The sequence below is a fragment of the Convolutriloba macropyga genome, chromosome 10 (genome assembly GCF_964194025.1).
Source record: "Convolutriloba macropyga chromosome 10, txConMacr16.3, whole genome shotgun sequence".
Lineage (NCBI taxonomy): Eukaryota > Metazoa > Xenacoelomorpha > Acoela > Convolutidae > Convolutriloba > Convolutriloba macropyga.
The window spans coordinates 53560948-53584890 of NC_134477.1; the positions used below are offsets into that span (position 1 = coordinate 53560948).

The following is a 23943-nucleotide window of genomic DNA, read 5'->3' on the forward strand; positions in this document are numbered from 1 at the left end:
TCCCAAACCGTAAACCCTAGATTTTTTTTACTTCTTTTCATTCAGTTAGAATCAGTTGATGGAAGAAATATGAGATAACCTTGGCTATATTTTATTCAATGGTTTTCACATATAACTTATTGCTTGTCAGTGCGTTTATTACTACGGTAGAAAATTGATAAAAGTGTTCCAGTTCATTTGATTCTTGAAATTTTGCTTTCATGTTAAAGTGACTGTTTTTGAACACCTCATATAAATCTTTAAACAACATGAAAGTTTGAACAAAATTAAAATTAAATGTTTAACATCAAAAAACAATTTTGTAAATGATAATAATTTATATCCACCACTTCAAAAATTACTTAAAGAAATTGAATAATCTGAATTACAAACAATTTAGAGCTTAATGAAATATAAATAGTTATAAATATTGAGCTTAGCGTGTAGCGACAAAAAACTAATGTAAAAAATGCTCAGGCAAAATTGCCACTGTGATTTGGAATTTCCTAAATAGCGACCAGAGAAACCCTTGCTAAAGTGTGCAAAACCTGAAGGCTTTTTTGTCAACTAAACAACATTATTTGTAATAAAACCGTCAAATGTTTGCTCCATTCATTGCCCGTACCCAACGCTCAGCCGAATTCAGTGCTGATTCAGAGTCTAACTCAAGCCACATATTGCACTTAAATTGTCTGATTGAGAGCTAACTCAGTGATTCATTCTGAATTATCTTCTGAGTCAGAAGAATGCCAAACATTTTCTCTGAATTTTGCTCTGACTGAGAGAAATTCAGAAATCAATTCACAGTTGGTTCTGATATTTTTCTGATTCAGTACAAAAACTGGGTTTCTCTCTGAACTTGTTCTGAATCAAGACTGCTTGTCACTGATTTTTAGATATGAGTGAGTTTCAAACGAAGCCGATCACTACCAATATTCCAGTTTTTCGAGAAGAACTTGCTTTGAAATTAGTTGGGAAAATCCTTTTACGTCAAGCTTGAATATTAAAGGCTACTATCAAAAACTTTCAATAAAAACATCTAAAATTTTTAATTTTTTACAATTGAGCTTTTAATTGAATTAAGGTTAAGATCTTCCAAATTTCAATTAATTGGGACTAGTTGACCTAGCATATGCATTCAATATTTCAAACTCAATAATTTTTGATGCTGATTAACGCTGATCTTCGAATTCGACGAGATCGGCAATTTATTGCTGATCTTCGAATTCGACTGTTAACAGAAGCTCAGTTTGCCCTCGGTTAAAAAATATCAAATTATTTTTTTAATTCAAGTTAGCTAGGTTTCAGAAAATTCATTTATATTCTTAAGGGGTGATATATCCCAAATAGGTTGAAATGACGCAAATATTTAAAAACTGGAGGATTTCATTGGAACCTGGAGCAAATTATGCGACTGACTTTTATCTATTTTACATTTTTTAATGAAAAAAATTGAAAAATGTACAGAGCTTAGCTTGTTAATGGTCAGAATATAAGAAATACATTGGCTCGTTAGTAATTAGATAATGAGCTGTTAAACATAATCAAATTTGAGGCAGACTATAACTGGAGAGTTTGCACATGTAATGAAAAACGCACGCGCACTTTGGGCGCCCCATTTTTCTGGGGTTAAAGGTTGGGGGGGGGGGGACAAACGGAGAAGATCCCTAATATTTTGAGTCTTTCCCATTATACACACACACACACACACACACACACACACACACACACACACACACACACACACACGCACACACACACATACACACACACACACACACACACACAATTATAATCCCCCCACCCCGCCATTCTGGTTTGTTTACCATGATTTGAGGCGGGGGGGGGGGGGGCTATAGGTTATCTGACCACTAAGCTGGGGGGATGGGTTATATGGGAAAGACCCAATATTATAGCTAATTTGTAGCCATTTGAGTTTTCAGTTATGATGTTTTCAATTTTCTATTCGAGCCTTTTTGGTTGGATCTTTTCTGTTTCACCCCCCCCCCCCCCCAGTGTGTTTTACGCCCCCAGTTACAAAATATATGTTGTTATATAGCACGTTACTATGTAAGAAAATAGCACGTGAGCCTGGGGGCTTAAAATATATAAGCTCACTAAGCCGGGGGGGGGGGGGGGGGCAACAGAATAGATCCCCGTTTATCATGGACTTTTCTCATCTTTTTCCAAGGTCAGATCTCAATAAGGCCACAAGTCTCATAAGATTTTAAAAAAAAACCGTTGCAAGAAACGGTTGCGTTTCCTTTTATTTTGAAAAATCCTCAAGAAATAAAACCAAAGCTGTTTCTTTTGATCGAGAAATTATCTCATGTTCGAAAATGGTGACATTTTTTCACTATATGAGAATTAATTTTCATTCTTTTTTTTCATTCATGCGTTTCGTGCTTCCCGCGTGTTTCAAGCAGCAGTTGCGTTCCATTGCTGCGAATTAGTGTGTTTTAAAATGCTCTTATAAATGTAAACAAAACATTTTTATTGCCATTATGGCTGCTGGAAATGTTGTCTTCAGTGTGATGTTTACTTTATAACTTTTTGTTTGTTTTATTTATTATAGCCAGTTGAGTTACAACTATGGTTGAAAAACCAGAAGTCACAAAAAACTATTTTTGGTATGTTTTCGTTTTTGTTTTGATCGTGAGTACGATTTATCAAATGGAAGTTATTTTTTATCACCGGTCAACAACAACAAGGAGAAATTTTTCCCAACCTATCAAAATTTGGAGCCAAGTTTCACCAGGCGATTGGAACAGCAAAAAGCAGAATACAGAATTAGCAAGCTCAAGTTTAACAAGTTCAAACTCAAAAATCAGCATTTCAACTGATAAAATTTTATCAGATTCTGCTCCGATCGAGGTTTAGCGGCGTTTGTTTTCTTTCTGCTGGTATGAATGTACGAACTGAGAGCCATTGTAATTAATTTTTGGACCTTTTTCGTGTGTGCATACCCCGGGGGCTATAGTATCGCAATGTTGGTGGTGGTTCGGGGGGGGGGGGGGGTTGATAATGTGGAATAGACCCGCCGGATTTTCTTGCATCACTTTCTATGATTAAACCTCGACCTGTGCGTTCAGAATAAATTAGCGATTGAGGACGAGATCAAAGCTCTGAATTGTTCTGAGATTCAGAATTTATTATTGCAACACGGTTTTGGACAGTCGAACTGTAACGGACGTTTGGGCAATCAATTGGGTCTTTTAGCTCTCGGATTGGCTGTCAACTTGCAGTTTGGATCAAAATTAGGATTGATAATTATTTTCCCGACGAATAAAAAATATTTGGCCATTTTTTGATGATTTTACCACTATGTAAACGAAGGGAGCTATGGCAGAACGGGCGTAGAGCAGAATGCTATAAATAAAAATTTGAGCCAAATAATTCTCGAACTCAGATTGATCAATTTTTTAAATGTTTTATTATACTTACAGATTTAAACACAATAATTTTTATCGGAAAGCATTTAAATATCTAACAATCTGGTCAAATTTTCTGCATTGAGATAAAAAAAAAGTCATTTGATAATTCAAAGGCATTTATTATGGTGAGAGAGTTGTGAGCGCGAACCGCAACCCGGGTGCACGCCAAAGCTAATCAAACCAGGACTCTTGATTTTCTCCGTTTTACAGTTGTAGTACTTTAATTAGAATCAGTGAGATCTTTTGGGCCGTCCATACTGAGTATTAGGCTCTAATTCTTTTATTCCCTCATTTGCCTCTGCACCCGTTTTGCTCTAATTCCTAGTAACATGATTATGCTTAGAAACATATCCCCAGTGATTCTGGAATTTTTATCGTGTAAGATCTGATAAGGCGGTGATCAAAAATCTTTATCGTGTAAAACTTTATCTGGTCTTACACGACAAAAATTCTGCCCTACGTGAAAATTAATCGTGTAAGATCTGATAAAACACTTATCAGATCTTATAAGATAATAATTCAATTTTGCTGAATTGTTATCTCACAATATCTGATAGGTATCTTAACAGATCTTACACGATAAGGGTTCAAGTAGGGGTGAACTTTTATCGAGTAAAATCCGATAAGACGTGTTTCAATGATTTCAATATAACCGTATAACGTAGTCAAGTTCATATGAAAGTAAAAAAATAATCGGTCAACTAACCAGTTTCAAAACAAAAAAAATGTTTGTTGCTTCTTTTTTGACGGCAGTATATTTCAGAATCTTTACTAGATACTATGGCTAAACTTAGAAGTTCTGACACTTAAATGTTGCAAGCTGTAGTTTTTTGGCTACAGCTTGAAAGCAACCCTGAACTGTCCTCAATTTATTGAACATGTCATACATAAAGAATTTTAATTGTATAAGATCTGATAAAAACATTATCAAAAAGATTAGTCATAGATTTGTGTATGTTTATCTTACAAGATCTTATAAGATTCTTGTAATATTGTACACGATAAAAATTTTTTGTAAGGCAGAATTTTATAGTGTAAGATCTTATAGGACAGAGTTTTTATCTTGTAAGATCTGACAAAAGTGAATTTTATCGTGTAAGATCTTATCAGACATGGTGTAAAATTTTTATCTTGTAAGACCTGATAAATTGTGTTACAAAGTTTTAGTCAGGCGACGCATAATCCTATAAATACTTATAAAAAAATTTTGTAAGAAATTTGTAAGATCTTACACAATAAAAATTGTCAAATGTCTTGGGATTAGAAATCCTTGTGTATACACCCGGTTTCATTCACAACAGTCGCTCTTAAGGGAAACAATAAAAGTAATTTACCTTAAATTCTAATTTTCTTCTCAGAGTCTAATTTTTTTCTAATTGAGTGCAAAAGGCTTCCAACAGATCGTTGTAATTAAAAAATATGAAGAAAGTAAGAAGCAGATGAACGAGCTTCTTGTCTTATTTTTTTATTTTTTTATCCAGTTTGCTGTATCCATGGCTTATTGACTTAAGCTAACATTTTTAACTTTTCTTTTTTAGACATTCAATAAGATCGAAATACATTTAAAAAAGCGAAAAAAATCATAAAGCAACTCAAATAAACTTAAATAACTTAAACTCAAACATCAATTGGGGTGGCATGTTTAGATTAATAACTTTTTATCACCTAATTTGGTTTTGACAAAACTTTATAACATTATATCAATTGTTTAATTGGAACACAAAAGGAGGGATGATTATTTCAATCGCCTCTCTTCTATCTGTTCAAATTTTTTCAAAATTTTTTGAAGACTTCATTTAAAAAAAAACAAACAAATGATCAAAAGCCAATGCTGAAAAAATATGCTGTTAAAATTGAGACGACAGTTTCCTGTGTCGTCAATTTGAAGTCAGAATTTTAAACTGATTTTTCTGAAAAGTTCCCTATGGAATCGAGTCACGCCTCACAAAAAGACAATCGGAAACCATTTCAATAAACGTCGGGAGAAATTAAAATGAGACAACTACGGTTTTGGCGTTTTTAATTTAAAAATCTTGCCTATTAACTGTATGTTTTTTGCGAAATAGTTTCAGAAATCATCTCTTTTTTAAAGAAAACAAAATGGATCAACTTCAATTTAGATGCTGTCGAAAATTAATTTTAGAAAACAGTTTTCCTTGCTTGACCAATGGAGAAATTCGATTTGTAACTTGTTTATTTTTTTAGATAATTCAGCAAACCAAATCACATTTGTTGAAGACACAAAGAAAACAATTTCAAAACTTTTAACATCTAATGACTAAAAAACTGACTGCAATGTTCTTAGAATTGTATAATCAAAAAAAAGTTTAACGGGATTGCCGAGAGTAATTAAAGAGCTCTTTGTAATTAATGGCTTCAAACTTTTATTCGTGAAATCAAGTAGGGACTACAACACTTAGGGAATACGTAATGGGGTTTCGATAACAACACAGAAATTGAATGGAAGGATTTGAGATAAATGCTTTTGATTGGATTAATTTAATGGTTCTTTTTATTGAGAGGTATATTTTTTGAGATGTTTTATACAATCAAATTGAGATCACCAGAAACATCAGGTCTCATAAACCCTATCAAAAATGGATTATGTCTAAAATTTAGACGTCATTTTTTTGGTGTCATTGACACAGTGTTTGAATGTCTTGGCTTTAGTAATATAAGAGCTCTTTTTATTAACAATTCTCATTGTCGAAGCTTCTCTTTTTATCACGTCATTTTTACAACAACTAGAATCTTGAAAACTAAAACTGACATGACAATTGGCTTGGCGTGATTGATTGAAATTTTTTTATCAGGTGTTATATTTTTGAATCATTCTATGGGATCGAAAAACGTTTACTACAAACACAAGGGATCAAAAACCAATTAAAACAATCTTAAATTAAATTTGAGACAATAAAAGAGCGTGATCAGCCTAAAAAGTTTTATCATTTTACTCAATTTGTAGGATGGAAGCCCCCCAAAAAAACCAGAAATAATCGAGAATCAGGTCAAAATATCTTCAAAGATTAGGCCATCAGTGCCTTGCTTTGATTTTGTTGAACAAGGATTAAATCAGAGGCGAATACTAGTCAGATCTGATTTGGCAGAGTAACCCCAAAAAGGCGGAGAAATAATTTTACATCACAAAAAAATTTACAGCTCATTTGTGGTATATTACGCATTTGAAGGTATCGATCGAACTCTGTTTTGTCCTAAAAAAACTACTGTAATTTTTTGTTTGAGTTGGTTCTTATATGAGCAAGACATCAATTTCGTTCTCGTGGAGGGATGTCATTTGTTCCTATTTTTTTCTATTTTACAGTGATACATTCAACTGTTTTCTAAGCTTTCTGGTCTGCTTGGTTGCAACTCGGGTCTAGTGGTCAACGCTAAAAATTGCTGAAAAAAGCAAGATTTGCAAAGAATACGGTGAAAAGATCTATAAATTGCAATTTTTAGCGTTGAATGCGGTGAGGGCGGCGAAAAAAAAAGAATTCACCGCTTAGAATTGCAAATGTTACAAAAATTCACCGTTAAATTTACCAAATGCCTTCACCGCCAAAAATTTGCCGAAAGAGATTTAAGATTAGTGATGAAAGCGTTGAAAGGGGTGGAAAAAATCAGCGGTAAGAACTGCAAATCTTACAAAAATGCATTGCTTTATTTACCAAATATCTATAGCGCAGAAATACTTGCTAAAAGAGATCTAAGAATAGCAGTGAATGGGTTGAGAGCGGCGGAAAAAAACTTCATCACTAAAAACTGGAATGAGAAGTTGTTGACACGCAGGAGGTGAAGGGTTTGAACCCGTGTACGGCAGCTTATATTTGCAAGAATTCCGGTGAATGCGGTGAAAAAAACTCACCACTAAAAACCGCAAAATTTTCACCATAATAAACTGCAAATCTTAATAAAATTCAACGCTAAAAACCGCATTCAAAGCTAAAAGATGCGGGCGCTTTGTGGGGAGAAATTTGTTTTCACTACTATTCACCGCAATTCTTACATTAGTTTTTTCGACAAAACCTCAACCCGGGAAAAAGAACAAGTAATCCGATCCAATGTTTTATACATATTTCTAATCAGTTACCATTCTCAATTTTCATCTTGGGTGCAAGAAAAACTTTCCTGAAGTTAAAATGTTGGCAGAGTTTTTCAGGTATTGATAAACGAGCGCACAATGAAAAAAGTAGGGTTTCTTAAATCAAATGATTTCGGGGAAAATAACGTACCTTTGGGAGCTTACAGTTTTGAATGAGTTCCAAAATGGAATTCTAGCTCGAGTTTTTGACATGGAGAGCATCTGCAGAAAGGATGGATCATCAATTTGTATTTCAATTCCAAAAGGTCTGTGCATTGCAATTTTTTCCCAAAATCTCAAAGTACTTCGACCCTAATGAAACTCTTACTATTCTTATGATTAGCAGAAACTTCAGATGTCAATTTCAGAAATCATAATAAATGTCATTCCTGATGAGGCGAGAAGTACCAAATAAAATAGAGAAATCACTGCTAATTAATCGTGTCACTATGATTATGGAGAAATAATGGAATTTGAAGAGTAATGAGAATCAACTCCTCTCGAACGATGTTTACAGCAATTATAATAGTCTTGCTTCTGTCTTTATTATAATAATAGTAAAGACATTATTATTATAATTATAATAATGTCTTTATTATTATATTAGTCCTACTTCTCTCCTTTTTGTATTTGTTTGTGCAACCAACTTTTTGTCTGGTCGTTTTTTTTATATGATCATTTGACTTTTCGTCCTCAAAAACGGGATAAACATGTAGAGCCCGGAGGGCATTTAGTTCTCTGAGATCTTTACAGTTCGGGTTACCGATCAGACAGCTTTCTTTGATTTCGTATTAGGTGATATATGATCCTCAGTAATCATACTGGGTCATATATGATTTGTGTGAATTCTTGGTAACTTGACAAGGAACATATATGATTTTTTTCGTACAAGAATCGTATTACAAAATCAAATACGGACGGTATGAAATCATATATGATACTTGTATGAAGACAAGAAAACTTCAACCCGGGTGGCCGCTAGTTTCTTTCCTGCAATTTTTAGAATAAGAAGAAAAAACATAACGAGACAAGTTTTACGTTAAAGAGACATAGTTTCAAGAGACATTGTTTCATCAAGACTATTCCAAGAGTTTGACATTCTGCTCCCACTTAGAGCTCCCCCTCCACCCCCACTTTTAACCCCAACCCACTCCACTCAATTAAACAAAACATACCCTCCTAAAATGCACCTAAATGCTGATGAAGGAAAAGCATTAAAAAGCATAATTTTCACTGGAAGCAAAGCAGATAAAAGTTACTTAAATTTGGCAAAAAAAAAATATATGGGACATTAATCCCTCACATCCTCTAAATGTGCATAGAACTTAATTCTCCTACTAAAATATCGCATATGAGCAAAAGATATGACAGGAAAATCTTGTTGAAAAAATTTTTACATAATTAGAATGATCAATTAAAATCTTGTTTATACCCTTTGATTTTCTGGTTGAAAAAGACAACAACTAAATCCTTTTAACTTTTGCACATCAACTTCTAACTCAAATGAAGCAAATTTTGTTAACAACCACTTAATCACCAGTAAAACTCCAACTGAAAAAAAATCATTTGTTAATTAGCGAAAAAATTGCGAGCAAAAATTGCGCAAATGAGGAAAAAATCTGGACTCATGAAACCGCATCACCTTAAACACGGTTGCTCATCATACACAATTCTTTGTAATCACACTACGTTATATATAAGTTTTAATAATCATACTTGGTCAAATATGATTTGTACGAACTCTTGGTAGTCATACAACGATCATATATAATTTCCTAGAAATCATACCAGGATCAAACAAAAAATTTCAAAACCTAAAAACTGTTCAAATTTTATTTTCTACTGAAATTTAGGAAATTTAGTGGAAATTATACATGGTCATACATGACACATCAAACATTGACTGGTGCCACAAATTCTCACAGAATGTAGTCAGATGACATTTTTTATCTTCAAAGGGTTATGAAAAATAGATGTATGATTTTTGGTAATCATACTAGTTTCATATATAATTTCTTGGTATTCACAAAAGGATCGTTTATGATTTCTCTCTAGTCATACAAGAATCGTACTCGAAAAGACGTTTTGATTTTTATCACAACATATATCATCCGTGAATGACTACTAGGACGTGGCGACCCGGGGAAAACATCCAACGCGTTCTTGTGAATTGATTTCAAAAAAACTCTATTGAAAAATACTCAAAAAGTGACAAACAGCAAGGGAGGAAGCAGGAAAGAATAACTAGTTACAGCGTCATAACACCACAGAGGCTTAGCTATACTGAAATTTTTTAACCAATTTCGCAATAACAAATATGAACGAATGATATTCTATACTAATGTTTTTTACGAATGATATTCTATATCTTCTGTGGCCTAGTTTCCATTAAAAGTTTTCGAAATTAGTAGCAATTGAGTTGCATTCAAATGAAAATCTGTTACAATTTGGAATAACCAACTTACCAATTTTTTTAAAACTATAATCCACATAATATGTGAATAAATTCATCATTCTTGGTAACGAACTGTAATTGTATGGAAAAATCAAAACAAACAGGTGAAAAAGAATTGAAGCATTTCATCACTTAATATATGATTGAATATCAAATTTGTTTAGTCTAAGAAAACAGAGGAGAAAAAAAGAAAAATTGAGCTAGGCTGAAGCCATTGATTTATAATTTTAATGTATATAACTTTAGAAATTTAATACAAAAAAGGGCACATGTTGTGCTTAAGCAGCTAAACCTGGTTGAAAAGAAACAGGTATATTCCAGTTTTAAAAAATATATAATTTCATATGACTTGCTTCGTCAAATCAGATTTTGAGTTAAATTCGGCTTATGAAAAAATTGCCTGAGTTTCATAAGCTCGATGGGGGTAAAAAACAATAGTCTTACACTACGAAAAAATTAATAGCAGAGAAAGCGCAGTCATAGTCAATTTTCTCTCTTTGTATTTCCATTAACAGATAGCCTCCTTGAAGGCAGCGCAGACAGAAGTACTCAATTTTAAGTTAGAAATGGGTTGCATTATAAAATAAAAGGGTAAATTATATTGACAATTTATAATAAGGGTAAAATATCATAAAATGCATTTGCTCCGTATTTTACAGTGAGAGATATCTCAATTCCTGAAAGGTTTGTTTTCTTACTCCAAGTATCATTTCAGAATGCAGCCCACCTCAATTACCACGAGAAAAAACAATATCACCGTCAAGAGGCAGTTTATGGGAGAAGGGGTTGTTAGCCATAGGAGGATCACCCAGTGATGTTGAGGGCAGAAAGATAAAATTGCCACAATACCCAGAGTTCTTGCCGTGGATTACTGCTAGTTAGTCACCCATGCTGGCCATCGTACTATTATCAACCGTGCAATTCTTGCGTTTCATGACTGGTTCATCTATGATTCCATTGGTTTCATACTAGGATCGTACTAAGAAGTCGAGTATTATCAGTATGAAATATGATCCTTGTATGAAATCAAATAAATTTCAACCCGGGTATGGAAACCATCGTTACCAGACAACCCTTCCACCCCCCCCCCCCCCCCCTCCTCCCATCCTTCTGAAGTAAAAGCAATCATTTGCTCCATTTCTGGTGTACTAGACACATTTAAGGTCCATTACTTGGTTACCATATTTCACAAAATGGCTTTTCGGGATTTTGTGTAATAATAGGTTTCTATGATATGGCAATTGGCAACAAAACTCGTGCATCCAGTTCATATTTTACTTAGTTGCTAAGTTACTTAGTTTCTCTAGTTTGAGCGAGCGCTTTGAGCATGTTTTGGTTATCCTGTTTTTCTTTGTTTGTGAAATCTGTGGAAATAGCAACCGATTTCGAAGCAGATTAGAGCGGTACAATTTATAGTAAATTGCTGAAGCATGCTCAAAATTAATACACGTGTTTTATAGATTGATTACTTAAACACATAGAAAACCCTTTCAGATTCAACAAAAAACTGCTAGAAAACGATTTTGATTTTATTATAAGATAGGGATCTTTCAAGTGTTTTTCTTTTTCCCTATCTTTCATAGCCCTTCATAACCACCACCACAGAAAAGACGCACTTGTTTAAGATAAGGAAGATAATTTTTGAAAAACGTTTAAGTTACTTTCAAGTCTGTAAAATGCCACTATTAGGGAAAAAGCTCAAAAATTTCAATGCAAATGTTTGGCAACTTGCAGTTACCCATTTTCTTCTTCTGATTTAGTTATGCTCAGTTCAGATATATGTTGATGAAATGAGGAATTTTTAGGTGATTAGTGTTCAGAAACAACATTTTAAATCATTTTAAATCATGAGTGGTTCTGGCCTTTTCGGGACCTTTTTAAATTTTAGCTATCCCAGCCTCTAATTTTTTCTTAGTATGCAAGATTATTTGCCTCTTAAGCAAACAAATTTTCTTGTGTTCTGAGATAGTTAAGAGACCTCCTGAACAAGCTAAAAATCCTTTACTAATTGTTTTTAAGACTGTGGTGTCGTTATCAGGTTGTAACTATTGAACATGAAAAAAATGTAGTCCTAGAACTTTCATTTATGAAAAATGTGTTGTTCTAGGACTTTCATTTTAATGAAAAGATTTTTTGTCCTAGATCTTTCCATTTTATGAAAGAAAATTGTAATCATAGAACTCTCCTATTAGGATAAGTTTGTAACCATAGAACTTTCCTTTATGGGAAAGTTGTAATCCTACCAATGTTGTACAGTTTTTTTCGTCTATGACATTAAAGATCCATAAGAGGAAAATTCTAGACTAACAACTTTTGATTTACCCGGGAAGCTTAAATGACGTTCAAAATGGAACTCAGTACGCCATTTTTTCACTCCAACTGTATTTCATGATTGCAAGAGAGCACGTCTCCAACAGCTCGCAGATTCGAAATCCTTATATTGACTTTTGGTGAGCCAGATTTTTAGATTGACAGTTAATAAAAAAAGTTGAGCCTGATTTTTTGAATTACAGTAAACAAGTAAATAAAAAATGTTTAATTGTCACCAGACCAAATTGTTTTGAGTTCTGTGAAAAATACTTCGATTCTTTTTATGATTAACCGACAAATTATTTCAAATTACAAGCAGCTCCCCTTTAAACAAAGATGACCATTTGATCTACTTAACCTTTATATTTCCTCAAGAGGTGTGTTATAAAAACACATCAACATAACCTAGTTAAGTGGAATAATTCGGCTTAGGGATGATATGTCGCTGAACGTTTCTTTCAGCTTTTTTTTCAAATGTGCAACAAGCTTTGCCTTCTAAGCTCCACAGCGCTAAATCATAGTCTTTTAAGGCATTACAATTAGGGATCTTTAATCCGACTCTATTGTTTCTTTACGATCCTTAAAATACTATTAATTGAAATCTTCGATATTTACTATAATGATAGTCAATTTTTATATATATATATATATATATATATATATATATATATATTTAACGATTGCATTTTACTTGGGTAGAAGATGGACAACCTTTTGATTAGAACAGAGGCAAAAGTCAAACATATTCAAATTCAGGCAACTTAAACATCATAGTTTTAGCTCAACTATGTTTCCATAACGTATCTATATCGCTAAATGAACAAACAACGATGCACATCAGTGATATTGATTTTATTGTTTTGGAGCGGAAAACCTGCATACTTCCTGTAAAAAAATCGATTAGGCGATAAATTCAACAGTTTCATGCGAATTATCAAAAAAACCTCAATCAACTGTTCGCACAACCTCAGAGTTTACCTTCCGAAGACTCTGAATTATGGTTTCCATCACTTTTAGTTGACAGCTTCAAAAAAAATTTATTTACTTCCGTTAAGTTCAGCTCCATTAGAATCTCACCTCAAATGTACCTATTCTTTTTCAATGCAATCATTTTGTCTGGCTTTTATGTGTCTAAGAGTGACTCTATGTTTGTAGCAAGTGGAAACTTCCATGAAACTGAAAACGCCCAGATAATTTTTTGTAGTAAATCTGCTGGTTTTTCGTACAAAAACAATAAAATCAATATTACGGATGAACATCGTTGTTTGTTCATTTAGCGACAGAGATAAATTATGGAAACATAGTTAGTTCTACGCTGTTCGAGTTACCTGAATTTGATTATGATTGACTTTGCTTCTATCTTAATCAACGTCACCCAACTCAGTACAGTGCAATCGTTAAAAACTTAAATAGAACATTTGACTACCAAATTGGTGGTTATCGAAACTTTGATTTATTAGTATTTTAAGTATCGTAAAAAAACAATAGACTTGATTGAAAGATATCTATTTGTAATAATTTAAAAGACTATGCTTTTGCGCTGTGAAACTTAAAAGACCAAGCTTATCCTACAATTCAAAAAAATTATGAAATGGAGCACTAAAAGAAACTTTCAGCTGCAAATTGTCCCTAAGCCGAATTAGTCCACATAACTAGGTCATGTTTTTGTGTTTTTATAACATTCCTTTTGATAAAATACAGAGGTTAAGTAGACCAAACGGTCAACTTTGTTGATAGGGGAGCTACTAGTAATTATGTGGAATTGTTTGTACGGTAATCATAAAATTATCCAACATATGTTACAAAAACTGATAGACATTTGTCTGGTGACAATTAAACTTTATCATAATCTGTAATTAAAGCAAATCTATCAATAACAGCCAAGTTCCAGCGTAACAGCAGCAAGTTTCAACGTAGCAGCAAATTGCATCGTAAGAGAAGTCATTTTATTACCGTTAACTCATAATATCTCAACATTCATTTTTAAAAAGCCGCCGTCAGCATCTCAACGGCTATATTTAGGCGCTCTTCTTTTTAAAATTTGCACGATTTATATCTTACTGACTTCACTCACTGTTTTAACTGTATTTGAGCATAGTGGTGAATTCTGGCAATGTCAAAAAATCAAATTTTAAAGAGACAGGATAATCCGATAAATCCCAATCACTAAATCATAGTGCATTAGGTTGCCAAAGTTCATAAAAGTGTCTGCTAGCTGATTCTATGACATTTGTATTAAGCTTATTTGCTTTCAGTTTAGAAGCTGAATTTAGTATAGTTTTATAATCTTACTGAAACCGCGTGCCAAATTTAATCAATTTTTGGCACTAAAAAAACAGGAAAAGATTTGGTCAATTTGTCTTCTTTTTAATTGCTCTTGAACGAAGTTCATAGCAATTACTGTACACTTGTGTGTAGTTTTTATGCAAAACTTTTGCTTGACGGTTTTCACTTTTCAAGTGACTTTTACGCCCTTGACCTTCTGCGTTTCGCGTGATCTAAAATTCGCTCTCAATCACAATTTCGAGCAGCTGAAGTCAATTGGCGGCAATTTAATACTAAATGTCAAAGGAAAAGTGCGCTAAAACTGGTGCCAATTTTCACTTTAAATTTTAATAGTGGTATATCTTAACCTCTAATGAGGTTATTTGAAGCCAATTATTGAACATCTTAGTCCCATTTAGGCTCCTCCCCCCGACTGAAGCAGGTTGCAATTGATTAGAGCTCCCACTAGTCGCTCAAGACCAATTCTTCAGACGTTTAGTCGGTTATGTTTTTCTTTTTAATAGCCGCCCTCATCTTCTCAGCCGGCTATTAAAGCGCTCCTATCTTTTTACTTCGTCGAACTTTTTTTCGCTTAACCCATTTTGCCGTTTTTTCCACATTTTGCGTGAAATCTTTTTAACTTCTCTAGTTTAGTTTCTCTCTTCTCTCATTCTGCTAAAAGTGAATTTGAACATCAGTTGCTCAGCAAAGCAATTCAAAATGAACAGAGTCAATATAAAAAAATGAAGTCAGAAATAGAAACGGAATAAACCCATAATACCATTTTTAGATTCCCGGTACTTGAACTTTGTTCTCATGAGTTTTAGTTACTATCTATAATCTTATTGGTATTGATACTAGACCCTGTAGCCTCTCACTGAGAGACAGGAGTATGTTCAATTACGAAATAACATCAAAATAAATTGCACCTAAAAATGTTTTTGTTCATAAATCAATTTTTGCTGATATTTTATTTTCTTTCAACCCCAATAGAGTTTTGGGAATCAACGGCGGCTAATTTCCGGCAATCTGTCGGGCATGTTTCTTGTTTCCATCCCATTGTGCGATAGTGGCTATTTTACGGCAATCTGACGGCTATGTTTGTTTTTTTAAATTAAGGACAGACAATTTTCTAAGTTTTTTGAAATACTAATGTGATAGTTGGAAAGTTCCGTTTCACTTAACACGGTAAGATTTTAAAACAGTCAAAATTAATTTTGCAGACTAGGTTACCTGACTCTGTTAAGTTCTCTTGTGACTTACATTTTAAGTAGCTATGTTGTTCTTGACGAATACCAGGTTTTCAGGTTTTCTCTTTGTCCAAATTAGATTCACAAAGCCATATCCGGGTGGGTGTGTTTCTCAAAAAATTAGCGCTGGAATGAACTTAACTATTTTGCAAAAAAAACAGTTCGAAAACTTTGCAATATATTGCTCTGAAAAGCTGTGAGATGCGTAAAAGCAGAAATTGATTATGATTTGCGCTGTAAGCAGCTGATTTTCAAATAAACCGGCGAGTTTAAGCACCTTTTGTTCAAAATCTCTCCTTATCGCAGTCTCGAAGCGCGCCGTCCTTTGTCTTAGCTTTTTCGTCCTCAGCTTAGTCATTGCTGCTTGGCATTTTTAATTAGATACAGCATGTTTGAGCTAAACTATTTGAAATTTCAACGCATTTTTTCCATAGCTGTAGCCGATTTAGCGCATCTCTTACAAAAAATGAACTTTCATAGCACTGACATCTCGACAAGCCATTTACACGACTTGAAAAGTATAGTGACGTAATCAGCGCACCGTGACCTAAATATTTTCTTTTTACAGCCTATTACTATGAGTTCCGTACTCGAGTCAGATTCAGAGAGGATGTGTGGAAAGACGCAGAGATAGTTCTGAACCATTTGAACAGTATTCACGATTGCACTTCAAAAGAGGACTGCACGGTTGTGTTTGTTCACATGCGTATGGGTGACTACTTGAGGCACTTGAGGGCACTCGGCTGGGGTCCTAGTGTGTTTGATGAGACTAACTACATGCAGGAGGCATTCAAAACTGTCGTCAATTCTTACAAGGTATTTTCGAGTCTTTCCTATTGTAGCCCCCCAGCTTAGTGGTCAGGTATCCTAGAGCCCCCCCCCCCATCATGTTAAATATACCATAATGGGGGCTATAATTTCATGGGAGGGCTATAATGGGAAAGACCTGTATTTTCATTGTGATTAAATTGTATATCTATCATACAAATTTAATATCGGAAGATTTTTCCCTCAACAAACTTAGCTGAATTGGTCCGTTACGATGACTTCTTCCTAACTTTTTCTGCTGACCTAAAAATGGGTGTAAAATGTCGTTTTCATTCTGGAAATTTACATTGCCCGACGTTCAAATTGCATTTTTTCTGGTTGCCTTAGCCTGGGTTATATTGGCTCAACATTGTGGTCAATATTAAGTGTAGGATCAATCGACTGCCGAATATTTAATTGCTCTCAAACAAGGTTTATAGCAATTATATTAGTCTTGTTGGTCTTTTTATGCGATTTTTCGGTTGACTGACTTTTTGCCTGATGTCAGTTATGTGGCGTGATGTCATCATCTATTAACCTCACCTCACGCCCCTTCAATTAAGCTAAAGCTAGCCTCACTAAATTGTGGCTAGCTACCGACGAAGCCAACCCTTCGGCGGTCGCTTGAGAGAAATTTGTCTGACTTTAGTCGATTATGTCCAGTTATATTATACTGCTGTTCTGTGGTACAAGTACATATACGACTGGGATATTTCGAGGAACCACATGTTTAAACTTAGAGTTGAACCCCGAATTATAGTCTCAGTTTATAGTCTACCCTAAAGGTACTGAAATGCAAATAAAAACAAGGAGGCTCGGTAATATGCGTTCGCACATAAAGTTCCGAGCACGCTCATCTACATTTTTCACTTAATTGTCTACCAAATGAGGAAGAGATAAAAAACTCACATATAAACTTAACGTTTATTCCACTACTAAAGGGATGAAACAATCTGCCTAAGCGAGGGCCGATGAGACCTATAACTATCATAAATGAATACCAGAACGAAAGGCGATAAAAATCAAATAACTAAAATTATAAGTTATTTATTATTTTAAGATGTTGATTTTGCTTTTTAATGTCAAACTTATTAAAAACATTAGTCATCAATTGAAATCATTAACAGATTATTTTATAAATCCATAGAGTGCAATGGAGACCTGTGATTATGCAGGATATGTCATACGACTACAAAAAGAACGACTATAGGCGAAAAGAAAATATTTGCACGAAGAAATGTGGACGAAAAAAGTTGCACGAAAACGATGTCCCAGACATTTAAACAGTCAACTATTCGCTAAAAAATCGAGGTGAACAAATCCAATGCCGCAAATTGAACAGTTTCAAGCTTCTTTGTAACTCAAATAGATTATTAAAATGTTGGATTGTAAAATACTCAGACCCTAGATCCCACGATTAAAATAAGTTTAGTCATTTTTTGTTATATAAGTACTCAAGTTAAGTCACTACCAAAAAAATAAAAGTTAAACATTATCTCAAGAAGGTAGATTGAAGCAAATAAGTGACACCACGGAAATATAATTTCAAAATCAAAATTTTTGATTAAAAGATGTAAATTGTTTAGTGAACAGTCTCTTTTTATTTTTGAGGACACGTGATCTCTATAGAGATATAGTTTATTTGTCAGTGCTAACAGCACCAATTGGTGTTCGAGTTAGGTTTTGTATCGTCAAAAACTTATATTATCATTTTCTGTTTTGATTCTTAAATTTGTACCAACTCAGTGCTACATCTAATTCCTTTCTAATTATAAACTTGATGTAGGTCCAGTCATCTGATTGTAGATTATTCGTCAATTCAAGAAGCTTTTTAAAATGACAGAGGAATACATAATAGCAAATTTTTATTAAAAAGAAATTGAAAAACACCAGTAATGGACAGAGACTATCAACCTCTAAAAAATGTTTTTTAGTAATATCTCGGCTGTTGAAGCTTATCAAAATTAGGGTCAGCTTAAAAGATTTTTAAAAAATGAAGGTCTTAAACATGTTCATTTGAAAAAAGCGATAATTTAATCGGGTTATACGCTATATAGACTTTGACGATATCTCGACTGAAATTCCAACATCTTCGTTAAGCAATGTTTAATAATGAAGGTCAAGCATCTCGTGTTTATTTAACAGTTTAGATAAGTTTTTTGTTTTCTATCAATTTTGCTCTTTAAAAAATAAATCAAATAGTTTGAAATCAAAATGATGTATGGCTCTTAATAAAATAAACGGTATATATTTGAAGTTTGCTTTGAAAACAGTTTTTTTACCAGCTACGTGATGTATTTTTCACAAAACACCTAATCATTTTATTAGGGCAATTTTCATTACTTTAATTATTAACAACAGTAATCAACCCACTTTTGTCTTCTTCCTCCTCCTCCTCCTCCTCCTCCTCCTCCTCCTCCTCCTCCTCCTCCTCCACCACCACCACCACCACCTCCTCCTCCTCCTCCTCCCCCGACTCAAGCTTCCCTTAGTTTAAACTAGCGACTAGCAAAGCCATACCCCTCTGTAGTTTTAGTTTTGGGGAAAATTCTAAAGTTAAATACATCTTTCCTAATATCATTTAAGTTGACAATTCAAATCTGTCTTAGCCGCCTGAGTGCGGTAAAGATTTTGCCTTGTTTGATCTTGACTTTTTAGTGTTATGGAAATATTGCAGACCTAAGTTATGTAACATATGTAATACATAACATATTACATAATGCATAACATATTACAGACCATTACTTCAGACCTCAGAAAATCCAAAGAAGAATAGGAACTTATTCAGCTATTAACATAAACGTGATGCAAGTTGTCCGGGTTAAAACGGCGCCAGACAAGGCAAGATCTCGACAGAATTTTCCTTTTTGAATATGTTCTCTGCCAAGATATACGTAGAGCATCGCAATTGTCTCGCCCCCCCCCCCCCCCACCGGCCCGGATAGATTACGACCTCTTTAATTATGATTTTGCATCTTTCTAAGTTTATACACAAAATTGTGGCGGCTATTCTCTTATCTCAGCTCTAATTAGGCTAAACGAACCATTTCATTTTCAGTTTAAAAAAGCGTTTATTTGTTTTTCTGATTCTTATGAAAACAAAATTTCGGAACACAAATTTTCTCGCTTTTCAGGAATTCGAGATTTTGTTTCAGAAGCCAGTGTTTTATATACTGGGCTATACCAGCAGAGATGTCGAGGGTTTCTTCAAAAGTCACGAAGGAGACTTCAGAGGCATGAAAATTGTGATTGTGGCTCCTATCCAGTCCAAACTATTTAACGATGATCAGAAAGATTTTTCTGGTTAGTACTCTTGATTGTTAATTTTCTACACGGTATAATACATGGTATGATACTTCGGTTTGATAACTGTGGAATACCATTATTTGTATTGATTTTTGCTCATATTATGAAAAATTATCTTAATACATAACTTAGAAAAAAAGTTTCGGAGAACTTAAACAATAAAACTAGTTTCAACTGGTTTGAAAAATACACCCAGACTTTATCATCTACGTAATATTTGAGTTGTGTAATTTTTTATTTATGAGCTCAATCTATGAAAGCTCTTTTACCATCCAAAAAGAGTCCTAGATTCATTATCTCTTTTAAGATTGTGCTCCTGAAAAATTCGATATAAGATATTTCTTCGATTTTACTGCAAATCTAGAACTAAAATCTAAAAAATCCCCATTAATCTCCCTACCTTCCTTATCTTACATTGTTTTATCCCTAAAATTACACCCTAATCTTACTCGTTTTGGATGGTAAAAAATTTACCCCATAAACATAAATCTTTTTGGGGGTAAAATCTAAAAGTTCACTATATTACCTCCCATTACGCCCCATTGCACCCCAATACCCCCCTAATCTTACAACGCTTTACCACCCTATAATTACCCCCTAATCCTACATCTTTTCGGGGGTAGGTTTTGGGGGTAAGATCTAAAAATTCCCTCCCATTACTCCGCATTACCCCCCCCCCCCCCAATCATACATCGTTTTACCCCTTTAAATTACACCTATAATCTTCCATATTTCTGTGTGGTAATTTTTGGGGGATAAAATCTAAAATCCCCTCACTACCCCCATTACCCATTACCCCCCTAAGTTTAACTCGCTTAAATCCCCCCTAGACGATTAACACCCCAACTTTTACATCAGTCTGGGGGGTAACCAGGGGGTTTTTTCGACACGGGTCTTGGGGAAGATCTATTCAAATAACAAAGAACAATGAATAGTCTTTTCGTGGATATTATTACATTACGTTGCAAAATCTACCCGAATAAAATTACATTAAGAAGTCAGTAATTATACTGACCATTTTTTAAGATTAGGCTTAAAACGGTGAGTGAATATTTGTGACAGCAAGCAAGTTTAGTGTCAAGTTTTTGTTACAATTGACAGTTGCCGTCAAATTTGTCCAAGATGCCTGTTTCTTAGCAAGCGTGGACTGCACTAACAAGATTTCATCACGGTTGTCCATTCCAACCGTTACCTTTGTTCACGGATCACTATTATCTACATTAGACGATTCTGACAACCACGATAGTTACCAACATGTCATCTAGACCGAAAAGAAAAGAGAGCCTAATGGGTGATTAACAGATATACACTATGGTACCAAAAAGCTACGTGCAGCATGATTTCTGCTTTTAAAGCATGATTCGTGCTTCATAAGCATGATTTGCGACAAGGCGTGAAAAAAGGTGTGAAATTTAAACTTTTAAGAGATATTTCATTCTCACTTTCTCCGCTTAAACAGAAAAGATGGTTAAACCGCTTTGTTCTTATACCGTTTGCCAAGTTGTTACGCTACGAGATGTCGGATTTAAATGGTCTAAAATACAAAAACAACTCAACTTGAAATCAAGATCCAGTGCACAGTATGCATACAACCGTTACCTGAAAAACAACAGTTTCGAGGCCCAAAAATGGAGCGGAAGACCCCCCAAATTGTAAAAAAAATCGTAAAAAAAGTTAGTTGCCGATGTTTTGAAAGATCCCAAAACCTCATTGGAGCGAATTCGTGTGGTTCATAACGCTTTCTCTTGCTAGGATACAATTTCCAGAGGTACAGTTAGACGAACTCTCAAAAAATATGGCGTTTTTTCAAGAAATGCTGCAAAAAAGTCAGTTTGAAGAAGAAAAGCAAGTGTTTTCGTTCAAAATGGCGTATCAATATGCTCAAAAAGCCGTTCTCTTTCTGGCAGAATGTGGTTTTCACTGATGAAACAAGGGTGCGCATCTCCAGCGACGGAATTGTTAGAGTTTTTCGAAGAAATGGAACAAGATTTCTTGAAAAATTACAAAAAATTTGAGTTCGGACAAACGATCACTTATGTTTTGGGGTTAAATACGATCAGATGGACCGAAATTGCTTGTTAAGTGTCCAAACAAGCTAAACGCTGTCGGTTATTTGGAAATTTTGAGAAATTACGAAGAAAAAATGCATTTCCTGGACCTTAGTTTTCAGCAAGATAATGCTCCTGTGCATAAATCGAAGATTATCGGCAATTTCTTCCAAGAAAACGAGTGGGAGGTACTGGAATGGCCAGCATATAGTCCAGATCTGAATCCTATTGAAAATTTATGGGCGATTTTGAAGCAGCGATTACGAAAACAGACAGTTTTTTGGGAAAATTTAGAAGAAAAAGTGTATAGAATTTGGAATGAAATTGACGCAGATGTCGTGAGAAACCTGTATGAAAACTATACAAACCGTCCACTAGACGTTAAAAAAGCTAAAGGTGTAATGACGCGTTATTAGAGAACTAATTTGAACTCAAAATGTTATATTATTTGTTGTTTCTATTGCTTTTTTAAAAATCTTTAGGTGTACGTAGCTTTTTGGTACCATAGTGTATTAACCTCCAGATACTAATTGTAGATTAACAAGACAATTAGTAGATTTGCTATCAACCTTATCATGGGTCACAAGAACAATTAACTATCTGACTGAATAGGGTCATAAGTAAATACTAACTAATGTCCAGTATTTAATAAAATTTTAGGCCAATTGAAGAGTTTTCAGAGGAACTATTTGTTCAAAATCGCGGACAATGATTATGATGTCCCAAAAATACCACTGGTGAAGATCATATTTCTTTCGACATATTTTTTCCACGATTAACCTCTATTTTTTTCCAATTTGGATAACAATAAAGTTAAAAATAATATAAGGCGTTGTCACTATTCTCCTCGAAATTCAAAATTGTCTCGAAAAAACAAAGTCTAGTTTTTTGTAACGTAATGTAGTAAAAAATGTTCTAAAATTAAAGGCAGTTTATACATTTTGCCCTGCATATTATATAGACAAAAAGTCAAAAAAAACTTGCAATGATATTGAAAACATGCTACTTTGATGGCTCAAAAATTGATGAAATGTGAAAAAATTACGGCAAGATTTGTTCGTTAAAATTTAAGTGTAAGTTACTCATATTGATTTAGACACATGAATTCAACTGCTGATAAAGTAATATCAATCGGCTATCAACTATATTTTGACAAGTTACCCATAATTTGTAGGTCAATTACTACTACAGTCAAAAAACAATAAAATTTTATCCCAGAGCTGAATTCAGCTCTCTTAATACATATGTCCAATTGCGTGGAGTATCAGTGACTGATAATTCCAGATTTGAAGCAGTTTGAACTTTGGAAATTGTTTGGAAATGAGTTAAATTTGAACTTAATTGTTTGGAAACATTATACTAAATGCTGTCAAAGATTTCCAACAGCGCTTCCCCGGTCACATCTGTAATCATGTTGCTACAAAAAACAGTGAGAAATACGATAAATACATATTTTTCAGGAATTGATATGGCTCTGATGGCCATGAGCGACGTACTTATACTATCTTACGGATCGTATGGAGACTTTGGTGCACTGTTCGGAAAAGACAAGAAACAGGTACTCTACCCAAAAGGACACAAAACCCACGATGAAACTGGGGTAAACATGGGCTTGCCTAGATTCGTACCCATACCTTGGAAGCTGAGGAATAAAACTATAAACTGATATACAACTCTATATTTAAAATGTATTATATGTTTTCGTACGAAAAATAAAAACATGCAGTGTCTTAAGTTAGCCCAAATTATTTTTCGAGCTCAGGGAGGTGCCTTGGAGCCCAGGTTGAGGTGCCACACCGAAGTGAGGTGCCACGCTTTAAATTATTTGGAGCCCAGGTTGAGGTGATACACGGAAGTCACCTCTGAGCATACAAGTTTAACGAACACGGTGTGTTTCCAGACCAAAATGAGAGTGTTTGGGATTTGGTTCGAGCGCACAGCAGTATGATCAGAGGCCAGTTCGATCTGGGGATGGTCTGATCAGAGGTCAATTCCGTCTGGTTTGGTC

The 23943-nt window shown here is 34.2% G+C and overlaps 1 protein-coding gene across 1 annotated transcript; it reads left to right on the forward strand.

The window, feature by feature from the left end:
* Positions 1-2422: 2422 nt before the first annotated feature.
* On the forward strand, positions 2423-23647 carry LOC142348702 (uncharacterized). Its single transcript, XM_075400152.1, has 7 exons — positions 2423-2853; positions 3072-3238; positions 7660-7760; positions 10665-10826; positions 16343-16590; positions 19737-19884; positions 23396-23647. The coding sequence occupies exons 1-7, from the start codon at positions 2572-2574 to the stop codon at positions 23599-23601; spliced, it is 1314 nt and encodes a 437-aa protein (XP_075256267.1). The 5' UTR covers positions 2423-2571; the 3' UTR covers positions 23602-23647.
* The last annotated feature ends 296 nt before the right edge of the window (positions 23648-23943 follow it).

Coding starts and splice junctions, on each gene's coding strand:
- LOC142348702 (XM_075400152.1), top strand. CDS start 2,572: ATGGTTGAAAAACCAGAAGTCACAAAAAACTATTTTTGGTATGTTTTC. Junction 7,761..10,664: donor TTGTATTTCAATTCCAAAAG/GTCTGTGCATTG, acceptor GTATCATTTCAG/AATGCAGCCCACCTCAATTA. Junction 10,827..16,342: donor CTTGCCGTGGATTACTGCTA/GTTAGTCACCCA, acceptor TTCTTTTTACAG/CCTATTACTATGAGTTCCGT.